General features: G+C 60.7%; 1 protein-coding gene across 2 annotated transcripts; it reads right to left on the bottom strand.

The window, feature by feature from the left end:
• Positions 1 to 1,362: 1,362 nt before the first annotated feature.
• On the bottom strand, positions 1,363 to 12,146 carry NR1H2 (nuclear receptor subfamily 1 group H member 2). Of its 2 annotated transcripts, XM_078850021.1 has the most exons (9): positions 11,697 to 12,144; positions 11,488 to 11,558; positions 10,993 to 11,139; positions 9,830 to 10,099; positions 9,196 to 9,407; positions 8,577 to 8,756; positions 3,078 to 3,177; positions 2,597 to 2,805; positions 1,363 to 2,124 (listed from the first exon to the last, which is right to left on the bottom strand). In XM_078850021.1, exons 2-9 carry the CDS (start codon positions 11,516 to 11,518, stop codon positions 1,978 to 1,980), a joined length of 1,296 nt encoding a protein of 431 aa, XP_078706147.1. In that variant the 5' UTR covers positions 11,519 to 11,558; positions 11,697 to 12,144; the 3' UTR covers positions 1,363 to 1,977. The 2 variants fall into 2 exon arrangements, with proteins under 2 accessions (XP_078706147.1, XP_078706148.1); XM_078850022.1 differs by lacking the exon at positions 9,830 to 10,099 and having other exon boundaries at positions 11,697 to 12,146.
• Between the last annotated feature and the right edge of the window lie 347 nt (positions 12,147 to 12,493).

The following is a 12,493-nucleotide window of genomic DNA, read 5'->3' as shown; positions in this document are numbered from 1 at the left end:
CTGCTGCCCTGCATGGGACCGATCCCTTGCTCGAGGGGCCAAGCTGGGGCTATTGGGGATAGAGGGGGTTCAGCCAGCCCCGAGTTCCCTCCATGTATCCCTTCTCCCCACCCCCGCCCCACTTCTCTCCTAGTGGGCGATTGGGCACTGCCCGCGTTCCCCCCCTCTTTGGATCTCATCTGGACCCAGCTGCGAGCCAGGGAGAGAACCCAGGAGTCCTGGCTGCCAGCCCCCACCCCTGAGGCAGGAAAGTCCCCCTGCCCATCCAGGCCAGGCTGCCCGTACCCTGCTGGCGGGGAAGCAATTCCCAGGAACAGAGATTTCTCCCCCCTCCCCTGCAACTCCACCCTCCTGGGATTTCCAGCTCCTAGCCCCAGAGACGGGGATTCCCCTCTTCCTGGTGCCAGAGCTTTGGGGGGCAGGCAGAGGGCACTCCATGGGGTAAGGGAACCTAGGATGCCAGCCGCCAGCCCCCCAAAACCAGCTAGGGTTGGAGTGGCTTGGTGCTCCCCCCAGTGACCTCTGCACCCTACATTTCCCCCCAAAGCCAGCACCCCTGCCCTTCCCCCCAATGACCCCTGCCCCCCAGAGACCTCTGCACCCCCCTTTCCCCTCACAACCAGTGCCCCCTCCCTACTCCCCATAATGCCTGCACCCCCCAGTTCCCCTCACAACCAGCACCCCAGCCCTTCCCCCAGTGACCCTGCACCCCCACAGCCAGTGCCCCCCTTTTCCCAGTGACCTCTGCACCCCCCAGTTCCCCTCACAGCCAGTGCCCCTGCCCTGTCCCCCCCCGAGCCAGCACTCCACTCTCCCCACAGAGACCCCTGTCCCCATAGCAAGTGCCCCCACTTTGCCCCCCAAAGTGATCCCTACACCCCCAGAGCTGACCCTGCAAGGACAGGACAGGCCTGGAGTAGCCAGTAGCTGGGGCTGGGAGTCAGGGCATGGAGCAGCAGCGCCCCTGCTGGCCGGTGCCGGAAGCAGGGCTGGGCCCAGCAGGAATTCCCCAGATTTCCAGCAACCTGGAGGATTTTCCCAACAGGAGATTGGGGGGAGGGGAGGGGGGGCGGAGCTGGAGTCTGGCTCCCTGCAAACCCCCCACCACCCCCCTGTTCCCAGGGCTGCCTCCCTCCACCCCCCTGATTTCTGGGGATAGAACCCAGGAGTCCTGGCTCTCAGCCCCGCCTGCTCTAACCACTGGACCCCGCTCCCCTCCCAGAGCTAGGGATGGAACCCAGGAGTCCTAGCTTCCAGCTCCCCCCACCCCCCCGCTCTAACCACTCAACCCTGCTCCCCTTCCAAGGAAAGAACCCAGGAGTCCTGGCTCCGGGCCCCTCCAACACACACACACGACTGCTGTGCCATGATTTGCTTTATTTCCATAGGGGTCTATGCCCCATCAGGGGTAGGAGCGCCCCCAGCCGCCCCATCCATGCAGCCCGAGTCCAGCGGGGGGGGGCGCTCACGGCCTATGCACAAGAGGAAGCAGCGTGGGGGTTGGGGTCCTGTTTGCTGGGGGGGGATCCAAGTTGGGGGGAGGGGCCATTGCTCCATCCCCATGATGACCCCCCAATAAAACAGCTCTTGGAGTCGGCGGGGGAGGGCCCCCAGCTCCACGCCCCACCACAGGGCTGGGGTCAACTCAGCCCTGAATCCCCCCCACACCCCAGCAGGCTCCCCCGGGGCAGGTAGATGGTAGAGGGGAAGAGAAAAGTGCTTCGTAGCCCTCCCCAGATCAGGGGAGGGGGCTGGGCCACCCACGGCAGCCCCCCATTGTCTCTGAGGCTGCCCCCCCCACGCCCCCATCTGGGGGCTCCCCGGTTGGGGGGCGGGAATGGAGCACCCAGTGCCCCTTGCAGGTGGTGACTGGGGATGCTCCGTTCACAGAAGCCCCTGGGAGGCAGGGGGGGGGTTCCGTCTGGGAGGGGGTCCCTGCAGTCCACGTTGGTGGAGGGGGAGGTCCCAGCCCCCCGGTTACTCGTGAACGTCCCAGATTTCGGAGAGCAGCGGGGGCAGCTTCTTGTCCTGGAGGCGGAGGGCGAACACCTGCTCCGAGTGGACACTGCTGAGTGTGCGTAGGGCGACCAGCTTCATCAGCATCCGCGGGAACATCAGCCGGTCCTGGGGGGACGGGTCAGTGTGGGGGGGGGGGTCCACCAGCCCCTGCCCCACAGCTCCCTACACCCCACAGCTCCCTCCACTGCCCCCAGCAGCCGCGGGAACACCAGCCGGTCCTGGGGGGACGGGTCAGTGTCTGGGGGGGGTCCGCCAGCCCCCACCTCACAGCTCCCCCCACTTCCCTTCCCTCCACCCCACAGCTCCCTCCACCTCCCCCAGCAGCCGCGGGAACCTCAGCCGGTCCTGGGGGGACGGGTCAGTGTGTGTGGGGGGGGTCCACCAGCCCCCGCCCCACAGCTCCCCCCACTTCCCTTCCCTCCACCCCACAGCTCCCTCCACTGCCCCCAGCAGCCGCGGGAACCTCAGCCGGTCCTGGGGGGACGGGTCAGTGTGTGTGTGGGCGGAGGGGGTCCGCCAGGAACCCCGCCTGGCCCCGGGGGAGGGGAAGGGGAGCGCAGGGCCCCCCAGCGGGTACCTGCGGGCGCTTGATGAGGGTGTAGGCATGCAGGGCCTCGACGTAGGGCTGCTGCAGCGCTTCCACCTGGCCGTGCTGCTGCACGTTGGGCCGGTCGGCCGCGAACATGTCGATGGCGATGAGCAGGGCGAACTCCGCGTCGTCCAGCTGCAGCCGCCGCATGGCCCGCGAGAACTCGAAGATGGGGTTGATGAACTCCACCTGCAGGCCTGGGGTCAAGGGGCCTGGGGTCAGACCCCACGTTCTGGGAGCCCCCCAACCTCCCGGAACCCTCAGCCCTGGGATCCCCCTGCACCCCCCAGGGAACCCCCAGTCCCCCCCTCCTCGTACCGGGGTTGATGAACTCCACCTGCAGGCCCTGGGGGCAAGGGGCCTGGGGTCAGACCCCACGTTCTGGGAGCCCCCCAACCTCCCGGAACCCTCAGCCCTGGGATCCCCCTGCACCCCCCAGGGAACCCCCAGTCCCCCCCCCTCCTCGTACCGGCACGGTGGAAGTCGTCCTTGCTGTAGGTGAAGTCTTTCAGGAAGGTGATGCTCTCCGTCTCATGGTTGTAGCGCCGGGCCGTCTCCAGCAGCATGATCTGGGGGAGGGACGGGGGCAGGTATGAGCCCCCCCCCCCGGCATGGCAGAGCCCCCAAGGCATCCATCTCCCTCCCCACACCCAGGGCACCACAGAGAGGGAGATGTGACCCCACGCCAACGCAGCCTCCCTCCAGGACCCCCAGCCCCTGGAGGCTTTGAGCGTGATCTGCCGCCCCGCCCACCCCGGTCCCCATACCCTTCGCACGAGCGTAGCCATCTTTGCACAGAGTCCCTCTTGTGAGGCATCGTTTGCACGCTCCTACCAGTGCCAGTTGTTACTGTCCCAGGGCGGCACCTGGTGGGCTGTGACCAGTTCCCCCGGGTGCTGTTATCACCCCCGTCCCACACGGAGCGGGGGGCAAACCGGCCGGGCTCAAACCAAGGGACGCAAGCGCAGCTTAGACGCCACAGGCAGGGCGCCAAAGGGTGCTCAGGGAGGGGAGGAAAAAGCAGCAGGGAACATCCTGCCACCTCGACGCCGTCCCCTGCAGCGCCGCTGGAAATGGTTTTCCGCGAGGGAGACGAACACTCTAAAAAGAGGGGGGACAAACCCGCCCGCCCTCTCCCTGCCCATCGCATGCACGGCCCCTGGAGCGATAAGCAGCCGGCAGACCGGAGAAGGGACCCTGGCCTGAGAAGCAGGATCAGTCAGACCCGGGAGAGGATGGGGTGAGCAGCTCTGGTGGCATCTGATCCGGTTTGCTCAGTCGGGCACCAGCAACCATCTTCTCCTGGTTTTCCTTGTAACCTTTCCTGACCTCTGTGCCTCTGGGTACAATCTGGGCTGCTGAACAGCGGGGTCCCCTTAACGGTCTAGCCCAGAGCCCCTTTCACACTCCCACCGCCATCAGCCTCCCGGCTAAACACACGGGCCCTGACCGGTCACACCAGTCAACTCTAAACCCCAGCCTCATTCCCCCAGAAATGTGTGTCTTGTATGGCCCAGCGCCCCGCTGAGCTCAAAAGTCCGTCATTCCATCAAAGGAAATGATGGATGCATGCGGCCCTTTGTTTTCAGTTTCGATTCTGTTGCATTTTTCCCAGGAATGTATCAGGGTTTCTTACCGCAACCACCAAACCAGCTGAAAATCAGGGGGAAAAAATTGTTCTGGGTAAATATTGGAGTTCATTTTGGTGGACGGAAAGACGTGGGGGAAAAGTATTCAGTCAATTAATGCTCTGAATTCTGTTCATCACCGTGGTCAGCCACACAACTAAGACCGAACTCTAGAGAACAATCCCACCTGGGTGTTTAAGAGAACAATACATCTCTAATCCCCAACTAAAACTTTTCATGTGAACAAACAGTTCACGGTTGTAGACTTAGAACTATTAGCCTGTAAATATTTACATTTAAAAATTAGGCCCCACCATTTGCAGCACAGACATTCCACGTCGTCCTTTTCTCCGGTTTTATTTTTTTTAATTTTTCGAATACCTCCTTGAGTTCTGGTCCATATTCAGAGACCGATTTTCATTTTCTTCCCATTTACAGCACTCTCTGCTAACAGCTTGAAACGTGGGTGTGGCAGGCGTGAGACGAGCAGTGCGTTCAGATGCGCACGCACTTCAGAGCTTGCGTGCGGGCCTGTTTATTGCGTGTATCTTCTAGACTAATCATAGAAGATCAGGGTTGGAAGGGACCTCAGGAGGTCATCTAGTCCAACCCCCTGCTCAAAGCAGGACCAATCCCCAACTAAAACCTCCCAGCCAGGGCTTTGTCAAGCCGGGCCTTAAAAACCTCTAAGGATGGAGATTCCACCACCTCCCTAGGTAACCCATTCCAGTGCTTCACCACCCTCCTTGTGAAATAGTGTTTCCTAATATCCAGCCTAGACCTCCCCCACCACAACTTGAGACCATTGCTCCTTGTTCTCTCATCTGCCACCACTGAGAACAGCCGAGCTCCATCCTCTTTGGAACCCCCCTTCAGGGAGTTGAAGGCTGCGATCAAATCCCCCCGCACTCTTCTCTTCTGCAGACTAAATAACCCCAGTTCCCTCAGCCTCTCCTCGTAAGACCGTTGCCCCAGCCTCCCTGATCATTTCCATTGCCCCCTATTGGACTCTCTCCAATTTGTCCACATCCCTTCTGGGGGCCCAAAACTGGACGCAATCCTCCAGGTGTGGCCTCACCAGTGCCTTATTTCAACAGGCCGTTTCGCATCTACACATAGATTAACCTATTATTGTAATACATCGCTCTCGTGCAAGGCATTGTATATTCCTAATAAAACAAGTTCTTTTTTCTATATTTGAATGATAACAAAGTAGGGTGAAAACTGAGAAAAAAGGAATGCTTTTTGTAAAACCCGGGACTTTTTCGGTACAAATCGGTTTAAACTGAAAACAAAGGGGCTGATGTATGCACCAGCCTCGTTATTCCCAAACGGAGTTTTCCCACGCACTCCCATCCAAACACGCCAGTTCAGATAAAACACAAGGCATGTCTGTTAATTACAGAAAGACCAATTTTAAGTGATTATAAAAGTGCTGATGCATAAAACTCAGGACTGGTTACAAAAGAAAATCAAAGAGTAAAAAGCAAGCTACAGCCTAACTCCACAAGCTACTAAGCAAAAGTTTTGTCTCACCAGACGCCGCTGTAAATTTCACAGGCTGGATTTCCATCCAGCCTGCGACCGCTCCCCCTAAGGTCAGTTCTTTGGAGAGTCACCGATGTCATGAGCAGAGAGAGTGGAGGTCACTGTCTCCCTCTCCCTTTTTTGAGGATTACCCCCCCACTGGGGTGCAGGAGACAAGGCGTCTCTTGCAGACGGGAAGTTTGAAATGCTCCTGCCATGCACATTTCTTAGGCCGTGTCTACACTAGCCCTAACGTTGACAAAACCTGCAAGTGTCAACACCTTCCTTCCTGCCCACTGAACAGCCGTTTCACTAGGTGATTGTCTAAAGGACGAGAAGGCCATCGCGGAGAAAACTTAATGAATTCTTTGCATCCGTCTTCATGGCTGAGGATGGGAGGGAGATTCCCAAACCGGAGACATTCTTTTTAGGGGATAAATCTGAGAAACTGTCCCCAGATGGAGGTGTCCGTAGAGGAGGTTTTGGAACAAATGGATAAACTAAAAGCGATAAGTCACCAGGAACAGATGGGATTCGCCCAAGAGCTCTGAAGGAAGTCAAATGTGAAATTGCAGAACCACTAACTGTAGTTTGTAACCTATCATTTAATTCAGCTTCTGTACCCAGATGACTGGAGGGTAGCTAATGTGATGCCAATTTTTAAAAAGGGCTCCAGAGGTGATCCCGGCAATGACAGGCCGGTAAGCCTGACTTCAGTACCGGGCAAACTGGTTGAAACAATAGTAAAGAACAGAATTGCCAGACACACGGACGAACATGATTTGTTGGGGAAGCATCAGCATAGCTTTAGCCAAGGGAAATCACGCCCCACTAATCTACTAGAATTCTTTGAGGGACGTCAACAAGCAAGTGGACAAGGGGGATCCAGTGGATATAGTGTACATAGATTTTCAGAAAGCCTTCGACAAGGTCCCTCACCAAAGGCTCTTAAGCAAAGTGAGCTGTCACGGGGTAAGAGAGAAGGTCCCCTCATGGATCAGTAACTGGTTAAAAGATAGGAAACAAAGGGTAGGAATCAATGGTCAGTTTTCAGACTGGAGAGTGGTAAATAGTGGTGACCCCCAGGGGTCTGTACTGGGCCCAGTTCTATTCAAGGTATTCATAAATGATCTGGAAAAAGGAGTGAACACTGAGATGGGAAAATTTGCAGATGATACAAAACTACCTAAGAGTTAAATCCAAAGCGGACGGCGAAGAGCTACAAAAGGATCTCTCAAAAGTGGGTGACTGGGCAACAACATGGCAGATGAAATTTAATGTTGTTAAATGCAAAATGATGCATATCGGAGAACATAATCCCAACTACACGCATAAAATGATGGAGTCTAAATTAGCTGTTACCACTCAAGAAAGATCTTGGAGTCACTGCGGAGAGTTCTCTGTAAACATCCACTCAGTGTGTAGCAGCCATCAAAAAAGCGACCAGAATGTTGGGAGTCATTAAGAAAGGGATCGATAATAAGACAGAAAATATCATGTTGCCGCTATATAAATCCATGCTACGCCCACACCTTGAATACTGCGTGCAAGATCTGGTTGCCCCATCTCAAAAAAGATCTATTGGAATTGGAAAAGGTTCTGAAAAGAGCGATAAAAATTATTAGGGGTATGAAACAGCTTCTGTCTGAGGAGAGATTAATAAGACTGGGGCTTTTCAGCTTGGAAAAGAGACGACTAAGGGGGGATACGACAGAGGTCTATAAAATCATGACTGGTTTAGAGAAAATAAAGAAGGAAATAAAGTGTTGTTTACTCCAACATGAACATGCTCCAACATGGTCACCAAATGAAATTAATAGGTAGCAAGTTTAAAACAAACAAAAGGAAGTATTTCTTCACACAATACGCAGTCAACCTGTGGAACTCCTTGCCAGAGGATGTTGTGAAGGCCAAGACTATAACAGGGTTCAGAAAAGAACTAGATAAGTTCCTGGAGGAGAGGTCCATCAATGGCTATTAGCCAGGATGGGCAGGGATGGGGTCCTGAACCTTTGTTTGCCAGAAGCTGGGAACGGGCGACAGGGGATGGATCACTTGAGGATTCCCTGTTCTGTTCATTCCCTCTGGGCACCCAGCATTGGTCACTGTCGACAGACAGGACACTGGGCTAGATGGCCCTTTGCTCTGACCCAGTATGACCATTCTTATGTTCTTAATGTATTATGCTGATACCTGGCTGGGGGCATCCATGCGTCGTTGTCTCTGAAGAACTGGTTTGAGCCTGCTTTCCTAACCTTGGAACATGTTACAGCAACGTTACACAGTGGACACTTATAACTTCACATACAATGTCGATGCACATATTTTACCATGACAATAATGTTCAGCAGATTGTAATTTTTTTTAAAAATGATACCTAACGAGGCAAAGTTTGTACAAAATTGATCATCAGCTTATAAAAGTGGGGACCATAATAGTACAGACCGTCACGGCCTCATTACTCAGACTCACTTCAAATCTTTCGGTCCTTAACGAACGTGTTTCACTGTTTTATCTAATCCAGCGTGTTTGAACTGAAGCGTTGGGGAAGCTCCATTTGGGGTGGCAAGTTGTGTGTGTATTTTTTCTATTAAAGCAATAACGGACTTTACATACTCGTATATAGTCCAGGGGAGAGCTGCTCAGTACAGGACACACATTTCAGGGGGAAAAATGTAGTGTAACCAAGGCTGGCAGGAGCAAAGTTATGGCAGCGCACGCAGACACAGATGGGAAGTGACCTACATGCTGCAGGCTGTTTGTGAGCCGCCCCCCTCCCTGCCTCCCATGCCCCCACCCCCCGCCCCACTCACCTCGATGGTGCAGGCCTTGAGCAGCGCGATCTGGTCCTCCCTTGTGAGCTGCAAGAAGCCAGGCACCTGCTTGGCGAAGTCGACGATCTCCTGCACCGAGATGATGGCCAGCTCGGTGAAGTGGGCGAAGCGCTGCTGTCGGGCCTCCCGGCTGTTGGGGTCAGTGCCCAGGGGCCACGGCTGTGAGGGGATCGGGGGGCAGTGAGACACAGCATCCTGGGGGGCACCCAGCCCTGGATACGAGGGACACCCGCAACCTCGCCCCATGTTGGGAGCACCCCAGGGCCCCCCACACACGGAGGCTGGGGGGGGCAGCCTGATGCCCCAGTGATGCCCAGATGTGGAGGGGAAGCTGGGCACAGCGCCCCACCCCCCATGATGCCCAGATGGGGCACTTGGGGGACACCCTGTAACAAAGTGGGAATTCTTGGTAATATTCTTACGCCGTCCCTGGGTGCCTCAGTTTCTCTCCGTGCTTTGTGGGGCTCCCCTGTGGGGGCGGGTGCGAGGGGTTAACGGTGCTCGTGGGGCTGAGCGGGAGGCACGGCGGATGGGGGGGTGGAGGTGGAGGTGGAGGTGGGGGCTGGCCCCGAGGCCCGGCCCCGGCGTGGCCCCTCACCGTGACCTTGGGCTGGTCGCTGAAGGAGCGCTTATTGCACTGCTGCTGGGCAGCCACCAGCTGCTGGATCATAAGCTCCTGCTGGGGGCTGAGCTGGGCCGGCTCCGCCGGGGGCGTGGGGGGCAGGGGGGGCCCTCGCAACGGCGCCTCCCCCCCCACCCCCTGCTGCCTCCGCACCTTCTTCTTCCGCAGCTGCTCCTCCGACAGCACGCCTGGAAGGGGGAGGGGGAGTGGGGTCGGGGGAGGCCATAACCTCCCCGGTGCCCCCCAATCTCCCCCCGAAAGCCCCCCCACCCTCCCCAGTGCCCCCTTCCCAGTGCCCCCTAATCTCCCCCCAAAACCCCCCCACCCTCCCCGGTGCCCCCTTCCCAGTGCCCCCTAATCTCCCCCCGAAAGCCCCCCCCACCCTTCCCGGTGCCCCCTTCCCAGTGCCCCCAATCTCCCCCCGAAAGCCCCCCCACCCTTCCCAGTGCCCCCTAATCTGTCCCTGAAAGCCCCCCACACCCTCCCCGGTGCCCCCTGCACTCCCACCCTCCCCCCAACCCCCCCCCGGTGCCACCCTCCCCCCAAAGCCCCCCCTAATCTCCCCCCGAAAGCCCCCCCCACCCTCCCCGGCCCCCCCAGCGGGGCTCACACTGCTCGCGCATGCCGGCCTGGTGGCACTTGCGGAGCCGGCAGAGCTGGCATTTGCGGCGCATGTAGAGGTCCATGTGGCAGTGCCCGGCGCCCCGGCACACGTACTGCGCCCCCTTCATCACGCTGCGCCGGAAGAAGCCCTTGCAGCCCTCGCAGCTCAGCACGTTGTAGTGGAAACCCGAGGCCTTGTCCCCGCAGACGCTGCACAGCTCCGAGCCCAGCATCTTCGGCGCCGGCCCCTTCCTCCGCCGCCGCTCCGGCTCCTCCGCTGGGGGGGCGGGGGGGTGAGAGCCGCCGGACCCCCGGGCCTGCCGCCCACGCCCCCCGCCGGACCCCCGGCCTGCCGCCCACGCCCCCCAGCCTGCCACGTCCTCCCTGAACAATCCCCGCATGGAGCTCCCCCGCCAGCCCCCCGGGCCTGCCGCCCACGCCCTCCGCCGGACCCCTGGGCCTGCCGCCCACGCCCCCCGCACGCCCTCCCGGCCTGCCGCCCACGCCCCTCCCGCCGGACCCCCGGCCTGCCACACACAACCCCCACGCATGGAGCCCCCCAGCCTGCCACGCCCTCCCTGAACAATCCCCGCATGGAGCTCCCCCGCCAGCCCCCCGGCCTGCCACACACGCCCCCCTGAACGACCCCGCATGGAGCCCCCCGCCCTGCCCCCCACAGAACGCCCCCCCGCCAGCCTCCCAGCCTGCCACACATGCCCCCCCTGCATGGAGCCCCCCCAGCCTGCCACCCCCTCAAACAACCCCCACATGGAACCACCCGCCCAGCCCCCCGCTGAACGACCCCCGCCAGCCACCCAACCTGCCACAGGGGCCCCCCAAACCCCCCAGAGTCCCCCAACCTGCCACGCCCCCCCAAACCTGCCACGGGGTCCCACCGGAACAAGCCCCACATGGAGCCCCCGGCAATCCCCACCCAGCTCCCCAACCCGCCATGAGCCCCCCCACACACAACCTCCCACAAAACCCCCCAGCGCCCCACACAATTTCATGCCCAGCATCTTGGGGACCAGGCCCTTCCATGCCAACCCTGCTCTGTCCCCTGCTCCCTTCCGCTGTGCCAGCCCCCCAGTCCTGCCTGCCCACCTGCACCCCTCCTTCTGCCAGCCCCCCTCCTCCCCCCAGTGCCCCCCACGCCCCCAGCCCTCTCACCAGCACTGTGCGTCGACCCCTCCCCATCAGTGCCCAGCACCTCGGTCTCTGGGGTGATCGCTGCCTCCGGCCTCGACTGGGGCCCCTCCTCCTTCACCTGGGTCCGGGGGGCTCCGGGGGAGTTGGGGGGCAGTGACTCCCCATCCTCTGGGGGCAGGGAGAGAGATGAGTTAACTGGGGGTTCCCCGATTTGGGGGGGGGCGGGTGTCTGCAGTTGCCTAGACACATGGGTTCCTCCGTGGGGGCTGCGACTGGGGTAAGTGCCCGGACGCCTGGGTCCCTCAGCATAGGAGTGGACACCAGGGAGTGGGCCTGTAGGTGTCTGGATGCCTGGGTCCCTCAGCCGGGGAGGTATGACATGGGCGGGGCCACCTGTAGCTGCCCGGACACCTAGGTTCACCAGCAGGAGGCACTGTGATGTGGTGGGACGGGAGCTGACCGGATGCCTGGGTTCCCCAGTAGGTCCCCCAAACTCCTGGTGTGCCGATCACTCACCCAGCGGCAGGTCGGAGCCCGCGGTGGCCATGTCAGGATCCGGGGACTCCCAGCTCTGCGGGGACCCGGCGCTAGGGACACAGACAGAGAGACAGACGGGGCGTCACGTTCCCCAGCCACCACCCCCTCCCGTGGGGCACTGAGGCCACCAGGCGACTGGGGAACGTCCCCCCATCCCATCACCCCCAGAACCACCCCCCCCGTCTCACCATGTTCCCCCGCGGGGAGGGGGCTCAGCCGGTCCGGGCCCACATGCCACTGGCTACCTCCTGGGCGCGGGGACCAGCCGGGAGAGGTCGGGGGGGGGGGGCAGTGACCAGCTGGGGGCTCTGAGAGGGGGGTCTGGGGGGGGTCAGAAGTAGGGACTGGGCAGTCGGGGGCTGGGAAGGGCTGGGGGCTCTGAGGGGAGACAGGGGAGGATCAGAAGGGGGGCTGCACGGCTGGGGGGCGGAATAGGGGTGGGGGTGCTGGGAGGGGTGGGGGCCGGGCTGAGGGGTTCAGGCTGGGGGGGGTGGGGAAGGGGCCGGGTGGGACTGGAAGGAGGGGACTGGGCAGTCGGAGGCAGGGGAAGGGCTGGGGGCGCCGGGGGGGGGCAGGGAGGATCAGGAGGGGGGGGCTGCACAGCTGGGGGGGAGGGGAAGGGCTGGGGGCGCCGGGGGGGAGGCAGGGAGGATCAGGAGGGGGGGCTGCACAGCTAGGGGGGAGGGGAAGGGCTGGGGGCGCCGGGGGGGCACTGCACAGCTGGGGGACACGGCTGGGAGCGGCGGGGGGGGCGGAGGCCGGGGGGGTGTCCGGGGGGTCCCCCTGTAGCTCGGGTCCCTCTGGGGGTGCAGAACCTGGAAGGGAAAGAGAGCGAGTGAGGTGACGCCCCGCGACGGGCGGGGCCCCCTCCAAGGCCCCCCGCAGCCCCCCCCAAGCCGCGGCCCCCCCCTTTCCCTCCAAGGCCCCCCCGCAGCCCCCCCAAGCCGTGGCCCCCCTTTCCCTCCAAGGCCCCCCCGCAGCCCCC

Source organism: Lepidochelys kempii, chromosome 23 (assembly GCF_965140285.1).
Source record: "Lepidochelys kempii isolate rLepKem1 chromosome 23, rLepKem1.hap1, whole genome shotgun sequence".
Lineage (NCBI taxonomy): Eukaryota > Metazoa > Chordata > Testudines > Cheloniidae > Lepidochelys > Lepidochelys kempii.
Note: the sequence above shows the minus strand (reverse complement) of the source record. Positions and strands in the feature narration are given on the sequence as shown.